Raw genomic sequence first — 17,381 nt, forward strand, 5'->3', positions numbered from 1 at the left:
TTACTCCTCTTGTCTTTATCTCTACCACGATGCTTCATACGTAGAGGGTTATGCATTTGGTAGCCAAAAGTTGCCTATACATGGTTTTATCAGGAATTTCAGAAGCCTGAGGCAGCTAAAGTGTTACATAGAGACCAAAACTTACTATTGCGGATCTGGCCAAAAAAATAAAATTGATGCAGCCAGAGACATTAGGGGAAAGTGAACGGTCTTTCCCCCATGAACAAAATAGCATAAAACTACCAAGGAAATGCACGTTGTGTGCCAGGACAACACACAGCAATGGTATTTCATCTTGCTGGAGGAGTGGATAGCGGAGAGAAGCTGCGTTCTGCTCCTAGACCACAGGCTTTGCCTTCCTTTATGAATAGTGTTTGGGGATGGCTATCATTTTAATGCATTACAAATGTAAATTACTATAAGGAACTATGGGCTCGCCCTTAAGAGTGCACTGTGATGTTTTCCATTATGTAGGGCTTGATATCGTACAAAGAGAACCTTGGAACACTCTTACTGATAAGGAGGGATTTTGAGAGTAAGATAATACAGTTTAGTCTTCCAATCAAAGTTAATGGTGGCTTTGCAGAATCCATTCATGAGCTTTTGGTAGGATACATCTTTAGTATCTACATTATGTTAGTTTTGAAATGTCATGTGTTTGATATGTTTGATATTCCAATGTGGGACTGCTATCAAGCCTAACAAGCTTGACAGTTTCTTTTAAAATGTATGAGTGGAATTCCCACTTTTTTTTTTCTTCCCTATTAGAACCTACTTGTTTCCATTTCTTCTGTAATAGAAGTCATGAATTATTTACATTTGATATTTGAAGGCAAGATGATGGAAAAGCTTGAGAATGTCCTGCTAGGAAAAAATATATTTATTGTGACGTATCTTAAAACTTACTTTTTTTCTAAATCATTTTGCTTAGGGAGAAAAAAAAAAGTTATCTTAAGCCTGAATTTAGCTTGACCTTAAAAGTACCCAATGAAAAGTTGATTTCTGAGCTTCCAGCTTGCTTATGTTTATCTCTGCTGGCATTTACAATTTGGAACAATGGTTATAGTTACACGCTAGAAGTTCAGATTGCAGAGAAAAAAGTGGGAAATAAAGGATTTCTAAAATCTACCAATTGTGCAAGCTTGCCCGGTGTACATGTGTGTACAGGCAAGCGCAAAGTAATGAGAAGTGTCATGTGTGTACATAATACTGTCAACAGTGAAACTGGCCAGCTTTGTACCTGAAACTCCCCTAAAGCCTTTTTCCTGCTGTTTCACCACCTTCTGGTGAGAATTTCACTTGAAATGCAGGAAAATTGTTTTGTGGCCACTAATTATTTATATGTTGCCTAACCTGAAGGGGAAAAGGTAATTTTATTTTAGCAGTTCAAGTATGTAAATTTTGTAAGGTCTGTTACTGATCAAACTGTACAAATTTTAAAAGGTATTTTATCCCAGATATTACGAAAGTGTAATGTTTTAAACCAAAATTTTCTGATACCTGAGTTATTTTCTTCATGTGGGAGACTGTTAGTATGCTGCTATCTGCATCCCCTTGTGCCTAGTCTTCCTCTTGTCACATTCTCCTGAAAATAGTTTAGATGCTGTCTGGCTTGCGTTTCCCAGGCTGTAATATAGCTCGTTGGGTGCCCCTGTGAAAAACAAAAGGTAACGAGGTTTTCATGCAAATGAAACTTGACTGGTTGAAGACTTCAAGACTGCGCAGAGCTGCGGGTGCTATGATAGGAAAGCATCCCAGCCGAGAGGGAGACTTAGCCGAGCAGGTCGCTTCTGCCTACCTCTGTCTGGGGCTGCTAATCCAAACTGCTCTCCCGGTCGCTGGAAGCGTAGTGGTGTGGAAAAGATGGGATGGAAAGAATGGGACCTCGCTGTACCATCGGCTGTGAGCCTTCCATCAGTAAGATAACACTGTGGCCTGCAGTGCAATGCGGAAAATGGGGCATTCTCTTTAATTGCAGCGGCTGGCCATTTGTTTTTCATTTAGCTATAATTTATTAAACTAAAATCCCTTTCCCTTTTGAAAAGAAAAAGGCATTACTTGCAGTTTGCATTCTAATCATAGCATTTTTCATCTGGTTATGGACAATAGTAACAATCTAACATTAACGTGTTTAAATATGTTCATGGCTACGTAGATTAATGGAACTGATGTCAGCATGTTTAAAATTAGTTTTAATGTAAGAGTAAAATGAAAATACTTTTTAACAAGTTATTTGGCTCGAAGCTCCATTTATACGGTGTATGTTTCAAGCTAATAATCAGGGCTTACCGTGGGTCAGCATGTCATATCCCAGTGGTGTCTAGTGAGACGGAGGGTTATCTTCTATGTCAGCTAGATAACCCTGTGAACAGTTTTGAGCGGTGGAGATAATGGGACTGAATTCTGAAATGAGGTAGAACTCCGGAATGGGGCAGAATTCAGAACAGGAGCTGGAAATCTCACACAGTACAGCGCGGTGTGAGCACCGTACGGCTGCTTCTGAAGGCAGTCACCTTTTGGCATCAGTAGTCACTTATGTTTTACAATAATCCTTCTTGATAGGGTACAATTAAAATGTGGGAGAATGGCAAATCAGGTACATATTCCTATAGCAAAGAAAGGTGAAGTAAAATAATTACTTCCTTGCTACTGGTGCTATTTTGTTTATCTAATCATTTTTTATTTGAACAGAGATACTGCATGATAAATCTAATAAGTATTTTTTCCGTGTTTTGGACAGCTTTTACTCTCCTCTTCAAATTATGCTGTCCACAATTATTGTGTGTTAACAAATTAATTATGGTTTATTCTTTTAATAAAAATGTAATTTTTTATGTACTTTGAGGAAATTGTAGATCGGCTTTGTGGCAATAGACACACTTCCATACTTCAGGTTTTTCATTTTTTATTATTCTGTATTTTACTGGTTTTAATTTTATAAATAAGAAATTTATTTATAAATATATTTATAAATATATTTATAAATAAAAAAAAAGGACACATTTGTTGCACATTTATGAGAAGAATAATTAGATTGTCTCTGGTTTCATACCTTCTCAGATGACGCAATAGGCTTCCTAATTGCACGTCTAAATCAAACCAGTGATACCATAATTGAGGTAATTCAGTCTTCATACAAAATGTAGAAACAAATTATAAACTGCTTGAGTTTCAGGTTTGTTTCCACCTTCAGAGCTACCACAGTATATACTGTTGAATTCCTTTATCAGCTTTTGGAAAATGGACTTTTGCATGTATATATTTACAGTCTAGATATCGACAGGTCTTGGGATCACCGGTATTAGACGTGGTTTTTCTCACTGTCTATTGTATCATTCATCTCATGTTTGCCGTCAGTTTTAGCCATAGCATAAGTGAATTATTTAGCACTGACGAACATGCTCTTTCTGTTAGCATTTCTTCACGCAGCTGATAACCACGGTTGTTACTCATAGCAAAAGCTTAGTGACTTCTGTAGCCTTTGGTCAGCCAGTAGAGGCCACTCATAGCTTGCTACTGAAGCTGGGCAGTCATTTGAAAATGGGGGGTTTGTGTGCAGGGTTGTTTTTTTTAATCCGCTCTGAGAAACCTTGTGCTGCCACGAACTGTCATAGTATGACTTGTACCCGCACAGAGTTCTGTTATGAGTAATTCTGCTTATGTATGTAAATGCATTTAATATTGACTTTTTTCTGTTTCCTGTAATAAGTCCCATGGCAGCAGGAATAAAAATCACCTTCAGTAGTATACCTCAAGCAGTCTTAAAGAAAATGTTTTTTGATGACATCCTTTGTTGTTGGTACAATCTGTACTGTCTTTATATTACCTTACTTTAATGAAGTAAGGGAAAAGTATTACAGATTACTTTGCTGAGGGAAGGGCAGGAGGGTCTTGTTTGTCTGTTTTTCACGTTTTTCTCAAACGAGGAACTGAGCTGCAGAAAACAACTGACCAAAAGTCAAAACAGCAAGCCTGCAGCAGAGTGAGGAGTTGAACCTGCATCTCCCAGGGCAAGGCTGGTATCCTAATCGCTGCCTCGCTCCTTCCTACTTTCTGTATTGCCATGTGGGTAACTTCACTTAGTGACGATAATTTTACAAGTAAAAATATTATTTCTGCATTTTAGATCATACTTAACTCATAAGGATACAGTCCCAGCACTACTGAAATCAAAATCCTGTTGACTTAGTGAAGCTTTCACCCTAGAATAAAAGAGACAGCTAAACCATCATGATAGAGACTTTTTTTATACGCAGTATATTCCTGCAGCATTTAATTAGTAGCTCTATGTACTAAGGAAAAATTGGTTGCATTTAAATAAAATTTCTTGAATATTGTTATTTACAGATTAGTAAGGTAGCAAAATTTTCGCCATTGTTTTGTGGGGTTTTTTTGCCATAACTAATACAGTTCAGATAACTGTCCGGAAGATTTTCCCTTTCCTAATATAAAAAGTGAAAAGGCGGTGCTGTGTGGTGTGTTAATGCCATCCTGAGGATCTTACATTTGCCTTTTACCACCAGGTTTAACTAAAAACAAAATAAAATCTGGTTTATATTTCTTCTTGAGACTTACAAATCAGCCAGTTTGTTGCAGTGCTGTGAGCTGCTGTTTTGGCAATGGTGCCACATAACTAATATTTAATATGAAATACTACTATCTCAAAAGCAGCTTTCTTACTGACCTCCTTACAGATGGGACACTTACACGTTTCATTTTACCTGATACTTTCTCCAGACACCATATAATTTATTTTTTTTTTTTAACATGATACACGAGTACTTATTTTCTCTGCTTTAATAGCTCTTCCGGCATCACCATATCACATACCTAAAGGCAGCATGTATGCACTGATGTATATCATCACAGTGCATCATCACACTTATTGTGTTACCTATTCTATAGTATATAAAAGCTTGTCCCTTTGACAAAGATTTAGGACAAAGCATAGTCTGTAGTATTTTCTGCTAGTGTTACCCTTTAAAACAAACAAAAAACTTTATGCCCAGGCCAGTCACTTTACAAAAGTCTTTTTTGTTTAAAATTTATAATTATTTAATTTCAAATTCATGTTACTATAAAAGCAGAGAAAAATTGTGTAACAGCGAAGATTTACAGAGAAATTCATTGTTCTGCTTTTGTAAGTCAGAAAATTTTCCATCTTTTCCTGAAGGAGCTGTGTTTAATAGCACTTTCCACCTTTTAATCTCTGATACGATAGTGGGTTTTTTTCTATCTGTTAATCATTCAATTGAAAACCATATATGAAGAGAGAAACATATTCTGATCAGTTGTGTGAAAGGAAATTTAGAGAAAACTCTTAACAGTGTGTGAAACCACTGGAGAGATTGAGGAACTGGAACATATATTTTAACTCCAAGAAACTTAGTGATTCACATTTTACCTAGGGTGCGTAGGTCTTTTTTTCTTTGTTGTTACTAAGAGAAAACAGTAACACATGTACAGGGAGATGTGTGTTTGCTTTAGGATTAAAGTCCTTGTCTTTTGACCTATTTTTCTCGAGGTTTTGCTCCTTCCTTATCACTTGCGTATATTTTGCAAGCAGAATGGCAATGATCCATTGATTTTTGCAACACTGTGTTAGTAAGGGGCCAATTTTCAAGAATTAAAATTAGAGTAGCAAGAAACTGGAACAGAACTATTGTGCCAGTGAACCATGTCTTCATGAAGACTTCGCTGAGTTTGACTGAGCATCGTGTAAAGTTAACCTGTACATTAAAGAGATGCTTCTCTGGAATGGTCAGTTTGGGCCCTTCAGCAAGAGTGCGCTTCTAGAGGGAATAAAAATGTGATGGTAGTGTCAAGCTAGGGTTATGGCAATGATTCAGTAATGTATACTGTGAAAGCTGGTTTTATTTTCTTAGATTTTTATTTTGCTCCAAGTAAAAGAATTTGTATCTGTGGTTTTTTTAAAGATGTATTTTAAATCCAGAGCTTTGTTTAGTGTAGGTGCTTCCCAATACTTCTAGTGAAGAAGGGTATAAAATGAGTGATAACAAATTGATGTCTGAAATTATGAAAAATAGCTTGTAATCAGCGCAATAATACATAAAGAATACATTTTTCTCTATCTCTTCCCTTTAATACAGTTTGATTTAATTTCCTATAAATTGGCAATTACAGAACTGTGACTTATGGGAGTGCCATTGTGATGCTGTAATTTCTAGTGCAAAATCCTGTCGTCCAGGATATCATTTTAGTTGCGCTTTGTTTTTGACAACTTGTTTTGTGGAAAATGCTGCCTGAAAAAATCAGGTTTGCTACTGAACTTTCAAATTGTATTTGTCAATATAGTGTTTTTAGGGAAACATACTACAAATATGTGAACCCAGAAAAAAGTATGTTTTCTTCTTCTGGAATTTTAAAGATTTTTTTAGTATAATTACTTTTCACATGTATTAATCTGTTGTTGATCATAGCAGTTAATTTATAGAGTGGAAAAAGGAACATATTCTTTCATTTAGAAAAGTGGTTAGCTCATTTGTGCAACTAGTGTTCAGCAAAATTTTGCTGCGGTTTTACTGCGTTTGCATACTATGAATGTGACATGCTGTGATGGCTAAGTTAAGCATTCAAGTCAAATGCTTCCATAATTATTTATGTGGATTCTTTAAACGCATCAAAATTATATAGATTGGAAAAGACCTGTAATATCATTGAGTCCAAGCATAAACCTAACACTGCCAAGTCTACCAAATCATAGCGAGGAAACAGCATCCTGTAAAACACGAGCTTGGTAATGTCTTTTTCGCTGCATGTGCTATGGATTATTTGGCATAAAATCCAATTTAAAATACAAAAGTGTCATTTTTCGTATTTAAAAATCACTTGAAATTTAAGAAATTTATTTTTTCAGTAATGGAAAACATAGCTGAGGTACAATTATGAATAGGACACAATCTGTATTTTTTCAAAAATGTTATTTCCTAAGCTAAACATAAAGAGGAAGTGTACTTGTTCACTTGATTGTGTGATAGCATGGGGAAAAATAAGGGAAAAGAGGTATAGCTGGGTATGCATTTTAAGTATTAAGAAAGTACTGTGTTTGGAACACATCTGTACATCTGTATCACCCTTAATAACATGCTTTAACTTTTGGTCAGCCCTGAATCACACAGGCTGTTGGACTAAATGTTCATTGCAGATCCCTTCCAAATGAAATAGTCTTTTTATATTATTAGCACTTAACAATAGTTGCTGTGCTCGACGTTGCTGCAGAGTGAAATCCTCTCTTGTCCTTTTTCTGTTTAATCCCACTGTGTTTCCATGTATCACTTCTGAAGTTTGTGGTATGTGGTATCTCAGGCAGCAGTGTACTATGTTGTGTATTTTGATGCAAAACTCCTTGGTCTTGAATACTTTTCTATTTTACTGTGTCTTATCAGTATAGGTCACAATTTCTCAGGCAAAGCAATCTTTGCAAAACAGGATTCCTTTTTCTCTGAGTTGTAATACCTGTGTTTCAGGGACCCTCTAAACAGTATGCAGCCACCACCACCTTGTCTTATTCAAGCAATAGTAAAAGGACTTGCAGCCGGAAGAAATTAAAGAGTTCCAAAGATAACCCTAAAGTTTATTCATATTAAAGCAGTTAAATCAATTGTAGATTACGGTATCTCTTGGGCAATGTGTTGCTGGGGAGACTTTGCACAGGAGGAAGCTGACAAGCAAGGAGGGTCAAAGGTTTCCCTGGTTTCCCTTTACACTCCTACTTATTTTCTGCTTTATGCAACTAAGCCACAGGACAGATTGCAACTCAGTTGGGCTGTGTGAAGACCTGTGGTAGTTCTTTTGTACTTTTTGAAGGTTGATATTGTTCCTCATCCTCTAAGACATCATTCCTAGTCATTTGCTACATCTAGTAAACTTTTAAAAAGCAGATATTCTTAAATAGAGGAAATAGAAATACTTCCAATTTTTATATTATAGTTACCTATGTTCCAGTATGGTTATGTTCAGTTATGGGGTAGTACAAGTTCTAGAAACACAGACTATTAAATATACTGCTAAAAAGCTTGAAAGAGGTTATTGGGCGTTTCCTAGGCCTTTTCATGTCTCATAGAAATGAGCTTTTGAAGGCAGAATTCTGTTTGTGTCTATATGAGCTATAGTGTGCCATGACATCATTTCCAAAGGTTTATCCTTCAAAAGATTTGGGAAAAAAACCCAAACTATTGTATTTATATTATTAGAAAAACATCTGCTGCATGTTTTTCCTGCGAAGTATGTGGCAAAAGTGGTCTACAGCACTTGTTGTTATCAAAGCATGCTTTTTCAGATTGCACTTTAACTTGCCCATGGCTCAGGTGCTTGCTACAAAAAAAGAGAAGGTGCACCCTCCCTCTCTTTTTCAGAGGGAGCGGTAACATAAAGACATCAGACATAGGCAAGGAGAATTTGACGAGAAGGAAGACAAGCCCATTTCAATTCCAGTGTCTTTTCTCAGATGGCTTAGTCCTGGGCACCTTCACCCCTGTGGCTAAGAGCCATTAAGGACCGTAGCCGTCAGTGCTAACTCTACAGTGTCAGCTCCGAAATTAAGTACGCACAGCTAATTTAGCATACAAATTAGTTAAAAACTAACACTCTTGGTATATATAAGGGAGATGTTTAATAGTGTGTAAGAATTGACCGTTACCAAGAGGAGCGATGTTAATGAATGAACTTAAAGATTAAAACAGGCCTGGCCTGATCTGTTAGATTTCTGAACACTCATCACAGCAGTTCAGATTCCCTGATACACGTGTGTGCGCTGACATGCATGCCAGCATACCTTCAACTGGGAAGGAAAAGAGGGAAAAAAAACCCAACCAAGTCTTACTTGTGCAAACCTTCAGTGCTGTTTCCAAACGGAAAGGTAGTACTTACTTTACCCCCGAATTCTTCTTGTGCACTGGTATTTCATCACCTAAAGCAATTCTAGATAATTACGCTTTTTTGGAGGTTTTTTTGCATGAATAAAGAATCTGAACAGTTGAGAGGGTATTTATTTTTATTTTAGTGTCTTGCAATCTGCTGCCGCTTTCTGGAGCAGTTGGCGCTGTCTTCTGTAGCGAGTCAGCAGATCTTTGGAGTATATTTTTCTAACTGTGAGCTGGCAGAAAAGATGGGCAATAGGGTCTCTGGCTTTTTACACCCTAGGTAAGTTTTGCAAATAGGAATTCATTTGCATTAACATATTGTGAATCTTACAATAATCAGCATTCAGTTTTATTCAGAGAATCTATAAGCATGCATTATGAGTTTGGTTTTATAAATATTTTGTGACTACTGCAGCTGTCTGGGGGTGTGCAAGAGAAACCTGAGCAGTGTACTTTGTGATCAGTTGTAACTGTATTCCAAGCAAGTTCATAGTCTCTTACAAATTAGTGGAAAAACATGCTTCTGTAGTTTATATATTTTAAAACTGGCAATTTATCAAGTGATTTTTCTTGAAGTTTCCATGCTTATTAAATTTGATATTATGTATTTTGAGTAAGCTGGAAGCTTAAACTTGTTTCCATAAGTATGGCTACAGGTAAACAACCAATTTTGGTCCAGAAAATAGCTTTTGCTTCTGTCAACATGTTGTTTATTTTCTCCCGGAGATAAAAAGTTCAGTTTTCTGATATTTGTACCAAGATAAAGTCTGTAAACAAGATTAATATAGTGTGGAAAAGGTTGTCAGCAGCCCTGGCAAAGGAAATAAGTTGCCTGTACACTGAACATACTGTAAACTGAATAAAAGTGTCAGGTCCACCATGAGATAATGTGATCATGAACCTCTAACAAAGCATGACATAGGCACAGTCGGCTTTTCTTATAGCCAGAGTGTAGAAAATGGATTACTATATTCCAGGGATACCCACTGGAATAGCATGAAAACCTCATTTTGAGATTAATGCGGGATGTAACTCTCAAGAGCCGAGCTACATGTTTACTTACAGTGTTAAAGTAACAGTTTACGTATTAATCTTGAAATTTGGAAATGACATATTAAAATACTTGTTTGTATTTCTAGCTGCGTCTTTGTGAATTGACATTTCTTGCCCTTATTATTAGGTGAACTATGACATTGAAAAAGTAACGTTTGGTCGCTGGTTTATTGTTTAGCATGTGGCTCTGTCAGGCTTCAATACGGCCGGTAAAACAGGGAATTCCGAACGTGGATAAAGCACTAGGTGCTGTTCCCCCACGTAGCTGCCATGGTTTCCTCTACTAGGGACTTGGATGTCTGCATACGTTTTTCTGCGGTAAAGTATAGCCAGTTCTTCTCAGCTGCCATCAGCCAGAAGAGTGACAACGCTTTAGGGTTTCTCAGTTCAGCCCTTAGTGACATCATTCTTCAGGCCAAAGAAACAGATTTTGGTCAAGTACTTCAACCATCGTAGAGCTTTCAAATTATTCAGTGTGTGTGCTTTCAAGAGTTTTCCAGACTTGGAGCTCCAACTGCCCTGGCTTTTCTCCATTGTGACACCAGATGAATAGGGATAGTACTCTTTAATGAGTGCGTTGTTTTAGTAACGAGTAGGCCCCTTTTATCTGTGAATCTTTTGCTTATGTATTTTTGGCAAGCCTGAACCATATAAATGTGTTATCATTGAGGTTTTGTGGTCTGCTTTCAAAACTGGCAGAACATCTGATTTCATTCCTGCTTCTGGTCATCTACTGACTATAAAACTATCTGCAAAGAACTGAAAACTTGGCCTTGCAATCTTTGAAACAGGAAAAGTGTGTCTTCTGCTCTGCTTCTTCAAGCATGAGTTTCGTCAGGGTGGTCTCTTGTTCTGCTTTTAGCTGTCTACATGTGCAGAAAATTAAGCAGGTTCTTAAAACAAAAAATAAAATAAAGCTCTTTGAATGCATTCTTGAGCAATACCAGAATATCATCATGTGCAGAACTGGGCATGTGCTGTCCTGCATTCTTAAGATCATTCTTAAATTGAGCATATTATGTGTGGTTTTGGTACGTATAAAGCACTAGGCAAGCACTGCAGTACAGTGTGGTAAAGCCTATTTTATCTTTGCTTTCTATCCCACATCAACGTGAATTTCAAAAGTTTTGTGTTGGGATACAAAGATGGGGAGCATTTTTGAATACATTCATTGCTGTATTATCCATAAATAAGGATAGTATGTTGAATATGATTTTCAAAACATCTAACTTTCATTTTTTGGAGATAAAGTGCTTCATGGATTTTTCAAAAGTAACTTGAGCCCCTGGCATCTGTAAATGTCTGATGTCTGACATCCAATCAGGATTACACTTAAAGGATTTCGGTAGATCTTGTATAGCACTTTCTGCACTCGGACTTTACTTCAAAATTGCAGATATTGCTGATTGCATTTACTGTGTCTAGTGTACGGTCTGTATTTTGTATTTAGTATTGGTGATAAATTTTCTTAATAAACAATCACTCTGTGTGTATGCTGCCTCATTATTCTAACTCTTTCCCCCCCCCCTACTTTTTCGCATTAGATAACTCCAGGACCAGGCGGTAGCAGGAAAACGGTTCACTTGTCCCAGGATTCTCTTCACCATGAGTGAGTGTCAGTGATGGGAGTTATAACTTTTTATTATTGTTTGCCTTACAGTACTACCTCTGCCCCAAGGCCACATTTTTGCAACTGTACAAATGTGATAAGAGAGCCTCAGCTCAGTTACGTAATGATCTTCAATAATAATATTTATAATCCTTTGTAATTAATTTTATGTTTCTTAAGGAACCATGAAGTTCAGTGCTTTGTAAATTTATTTTTATTAAACTGCTAAGTATATGCTTTACTAAAATGCTACACTTCTTAAGGCTAGATATCAAATATTTGGGGATACATTTCGGTGTCTAACTGCTAATAGATGTAGCATGCACAGCTTGAAACAAAATTTGCCGAATATGCTACATAAATCAGATCCTCAGTATAAACTGTTTTATGCTACTAATCCACTTCTCTTGCAGCCCATAACTTGCTAGCATGTGTGTTAACTAAAGAGGTTTTGATTCTATGTTACTTCTACCCTACAGTAATTCAGCTGGTATTTTATGGGGGTTTTTTTATTAAAAAAAAACAAGTAATCAAATAATACTAAAGCAAATGGACAAAATCCTAAAAATCAGTGTGATATGAATATCACTTTCCCGTTACAAGATCTTACTCTTTATGAAGGGGTTTTAATGCTTAAGTACGAGACGTATTCAAATTAGTTTGATTTTTTTTTTTAATAGAAATATGTTTTACTAATAATTTAGTCTGTAATCCACTAATTTGCCACAAAGCAGCAGAATTTATGTGGAGGAAAATACCCCAGTTTGCTGCTCCTCCTTGAGTGTTTGCTGTTGACGCTGCTCAGAGACAAGACACTCGTTTTTGTGGAATTTAGATCTAACCCATTATATTTCTTGTCTTTATCAGCTTCTGGATGTTTGTGACCATATTTGCTGGGTCACTTGCAAATGTGATGTTTTTTCTTTTCACATGCTGCCAACATCAAAGTTGTGTGTGCATGAGATCTCCCCCCTTTTCCTCAGACTTTTGAACTGTTCCGTGCAGTTGATAAACATTTCATGTCCAAAATATATAAATGTCTACCTTATCCCAAGGTATACTTTTAACTTTATTGCTGTCATTCTTTTCCTTACTCAACTTAAAATTAGAAAAAGGAGTTAGGAGTATACAGGTTTTGGTGACAGCTGGTCTTGTATGCAAGAATTACAGGGTTGACTGCTCAGCAGCAAACTCACAAAAAGTGACAAAAAGCCACAAAATTTTCAGATTTGTGACTTTTAAAAAACAACAACAAAAGTCATTTAAACCTGACAATTCTATTGAATTTGCTTCTTCTCAGTTTATTAATTGAAGTAAAAATTTGAGTGTCATATGGCTGCTGTAGGGAAAAAAATATTTGAACTACATATGAAAAAGCGTGACTAGATTAAGCTTACAATCTTTGGTTACACTTCCAGAGGAATTCACAAACATAATAGCAGGTAATGTGATGGCCGTTTTGTGCAATATTATAATGGATGGAATTATTTTATGCTTTGCCTAAAACCTACTGCTTGTTTATGTGAGTAATATGTAAGTACTACATGTAATATCAGCTCCCCCTTGTTTTAATTGTTTTTCCTTCTTTGTATTTTGCAAGTATCAAGATTTGCCCCAGGTTTGTATAATGCTTACTACAGCTACATTCAGATGGTAATTCAGTTCTGTGTGCTCACAGTGTGTGTGTGAACCAGTATTAATATGCTTTTACTGCTACTGAGGGAAAAGTCACGTCGTGAGTTCTTGTCCCTGCATGTCAATGTCTTGGTCAAAATTCTCACCTCTATGAAATAAGGCTGCCAATACTCAAAGTTGTACAAGTGTATGGAGATAAGAAGTCATTGCATTTATGGACTTTGGATTTCACTTTAGATTCAAACTCAGACCTCAGCCTGTGCAGTAATGCACTAACAACTACCAGGTAGCCCACAGTACTTAAAAATCTTTTCAGCTATAATCATTAATATGTAACACTTCAGTACTAAATATGGATTTACTTTTATTTATAGCACATACATTACAGTATATTAAAATACTATCACTTATATATTATTTTAGCTTGTTTGACAAAATATAATTGCCTATAAAGCCAATAGCTGCTCAGAAGCGAAATTTGTGGTGCATTCTTTCAAAACTGTTACATACTTAGAGAGTTCAATAAAAATATCCCATTAAAATAAAGCATCGCCAAAGGCTGTATTTTCCTGGCAGACAATAAAATACCCAAAAGCACGCACAGACTGGTCATATGACAGCATGTGCTTTGTTAGTTATATTGTTAAACTTTTCTTTTTCTCCCACAGCCACTGGTTTAGCCCTGGGGCTAGGAAGGAACATAGCCAGGTAAGAACTGCTTTGATTAAGAACAGTTTACTTGAGATGTATAAAGGAATTTAACTACCTCTGCTCCAGAGGTAGTGGGCTAATGTTTTAAGAAAATATAAACAAAGCAGGTATGATTTCATATTTTCTTGTAAGGAAATACATTAACAGCAGTGCATTTCAAAAGGTCCCTTAATTAAAAATCTTTAATTACTCATTTAATTTCAGTTAAATTATCTTTGAGTTTTAACAGGTTAAATGGAAAGTCTGATTATTATTATTATTAATAATGATTTTGTTAATCCTAGTATCTCCAAATGTTGTGTGTCTCAAAACGCTGGAAAGCAAAGCGTTTAACTTACAAAATCAAGAAATACAGAGCAGTGACAAGAGCAGGTAGGCTTCTGCAGGAAGGACTTCAATTCCATTTTTCTGCATTTCACCACAGCAGTAAAAAAGGAACTGTTAAATCTCCATCATGGTGCAGATATTGGTGAAAATATTCCACTAGTTTGTCTGTTGAGCCCCTACCCTAGGAGGTCCAAGCCTAGAGATGTGGTTGAGGGAACGTTTAATATTTGATTAGCGACATGACACTTATTCCTTTAGCTTGTCTTCTGACATGGAGGAATACCTTTCCTTATGGATGGTAGTAAGGTCTAAACAGAGCATACTGTCCAAGAACTATAAAAAAATGTGAAAATAAATTTGGTTTCATTTCATCAATATATAGTTAACTTGGACTATTCAGTAAAAGTAGTTGAATATACCATCAATGCATTGGAATTTAAGACTATAAAGTTCCATAGTACGTTTTTTAAGTTGCTAAAAATGGATACAATGTAGTTGATTTAATTAGATCTATGCCAGTTCACTAGTACATTTACAAACTTGAACAGATTTCAATCTTCAAAAGGAAACAAGATCTGTAGAATCTTTGGAAGGTTCATCTGAGGATGATCCATCATGAACACTTGTAGCTCCAGTAAGTCATAGTTGAAATATCAGTTGATATCAGAAAGGAAATACTCTTTCATGTCCTCTCCCCCTTCTTTTGAATTCCAGAGCAAGCTCAGTCTCTCAAAAGTGATGTTATTTACCCAAAACTGCCAGAACATAGTACAGTTTTAGCTGTAAATTGTGAACTTCTAACATGTTACAGTAAACTGACTGACACATAACATCCAAATAGATGGCTTTATATAATTCGCATTTAACTCATCATTTTGAAACACATTTCCTAGTAGAAGAAACACATAACAAAGAGCTTTTCAAATATGACCATGCTTTGTCTTAATTAATCATGATAAAAAGTTCTCCTGGGCTAATCTTTATCCTATTGCTGAAATTTTGATGCTTTAAGTAGTCAAATTTGCTACGTTAGAATGAGTTTGACTGATTATTTTTTTTTATATTGGATTTTTTAATACCTTGATTGTCTCGCATAACATAATAGTTAACTGAAGATATATTGTTTACTTCTTTAAAAGATTATAAGCTTAAAACACTATGGAAATTTCCATGCTGAGAAATACATCAATCTGCATCATAGATACTGGCAATATCCATTCCACATACAGTGTGAAAAAGTCTGCTTAGCTGGAATATAAGGACAAGTTAATTCATTTTTCACAGATAATAGTAGATTTGAATTAATTTTAAATTTTCTGTGTTTATTTCATATTTCTTAAGACCTGTGTTTTCAGAGCTTATCTGAAGTTCACTGTATTTATAACTTAGAGATTACTAATGTATTTTGAAGTAAAGCTAATGTTACCATATAATATAGGTGTTACTGGCCCATAATGAGTTCTTTGGGGTTTTTTAGACAAGTAAAGGAGTTTAGAGTGATGGTGCAATGTAACTGTGATGATTTTGACAGCCTATAAAATTCTCACTAAATTTGTTAAGATCTGTAGTGCGTAACTATTGGTTGCATGAGTTTACTACTTTGTCTTTTAAATGATTTCTGGAGTTGAAGGTTTTTTTGTTAGAACACATGTAACTAACTTGCCAGATTTAAGGTCTGGCAGGTGATCTGTGTTTGTACATGCTATAACTACAGTTTACTTACCAGCAAGTGAATACTGATAACAGTGAGACTGTTCTCCTTAGCTTGACCATGAAATAGATACACATTGTATGAATGTCATGCGGGTAAAAACTGTGGCTACATTTAAATATGACTTGTAAGTGCTCTGATTCACTGACGTTAAGAAAATGATAAAGTATTTTGCGAAAATGCATCAGAATAAGGTGACCTACCGTTATGTATCCTTCAGGTTGCCTTTTGAAACCAGACTCTGCTGTTTTACTGCATCTGAGAACTAGATGGTTGAAATGACAGGGAGCGTTCCTTATACAAGAAGCAAGCTACAGACAGTTGGGGACAAATTAATGAAGTGTTATTCTAGATAGTGTCATTTTGTGGAGTCTGTGCTCAGGTACAACATTAAGGTGTGGTTGGCCAAGTCATAATGTTCATAATTTCCTAATTTCCAGTGGATGTTTACGTGTGTTTGTTGTGACTGTTGGAGCCATTTATCTGTGGTCTGTTTCTAAACAGTCTTTTGTTCTATGCTTTCTTCAATATATGATTAATTTCAGGAAACAGTTCTATTGTTTAATACTGTCTAGTTTTCTTTAGTGCAACTTTTTGACAGTCGTTTGTTACTGTTATTGCTACTTTACTCATCCTGACAAATACCAAAATGCTGGAAACAGATTTCTGAGTATTGGAGACAGCCTGAATGAAAAGTTATTTCTCTGAAGATAAATGGAGTAAATCAGAGCTTGTTCCAGAAGCTGAGTCACTGTTTCAGTTAAATGAGTCCTTCATTATTCCTGTTATAGGAAGGTTTAATACCATGGGTTTGTTCATTCTGCAATTTTCAAATTACAAAAGCTCCTGGGGCTTAGAATAGTGTAACTGTGTCATAACTGCTTAGATACAAGTGCCAACCTGAGTAGTTTTTCATAACTTAAGTGTTCTCCAGCACTTTTCATTAAACAATTTTGAAAATTGATATTGTGAAAATTATAAAATTATACAGGTAAGTTAATTATGAAATTGTGAATTGCATGTCTTTCTAATCTGCTTTGAGCATGCTTTCATTTTTACATTTTCAATTATTTAGGAATTTTAAATTGGTGGATATATCTTGAAATATTGACTTTTATTGTAAAATTCTATTAATGTCCATGTCTTTTAGAGTCTTGGATGAAAACTATTGAAAGATTACTCAAGACAGAAAGAAATGGCATTGTCAGGATAAGATTTCTAAAAAGCAAATAAAGGTATTGCTTGTGAGACTGTTCTGAACACTTTTTTTTTCAATAGCTTCAGCTGTTGCGAGACAACCGATCGGAGAGAGGACACAAGAAGAACAGCTCTGTAAAAACAGCTAGTAGGTAAGTTAATGCTGCAGCTGTCATTAATACTGTTTATGAGTGTGTTGATTTCTTAACTCTCAATTTTTTATGTAAAAAATGACACCACCATTCTTTTGCGGTAT

The 17,381-nt window shown here is 35.8% G+C and overlaps 1 protein-coding gene across 1 annotated transcript in view; it reads left to right on the top strand.

Annotated features, from left to right (window-relative positions):
- The window catches only part of GPATCH2 (G-patch domain containing 2), a 126,332-nt gene that overhangs the window by 75,156 nt on the left and 33,795 nt on the right, over positions 1 to 17,381 (top strand). The window contains exons 6-8 of the mRNA XM_056357110.1: positions 11,480 to 11,544; positions 13,848 to 13,887; positions 17,207 to 17,277. Coding sequence (XP_056213085.1) covers positions 11,480 to 11,544; positions 13,848 to 13,887; positions 17,207 to 17,277 — 176 coding nt within the window. The remainder of the gene's footprint in view (positions 1 to 11,479; positions 11,545 to 13,847; positions 13,888 to 17,206; positions 17,278 to 17,381) is intronic.

Source organism: Falco biarmicus, chromosome 12, assembly GCF_023638135.1.
Source record: "Falco biarmicus isolate bFalBia1 chromosome 12, bFalBia1.pri, whole genome shotgun sequence".
NCBI classification, from domain to species: Eukaryota; Metazoa; Chordata; class Aves; order Falconiformes; family Falconidae; genus Falco; species Falco biarmicus.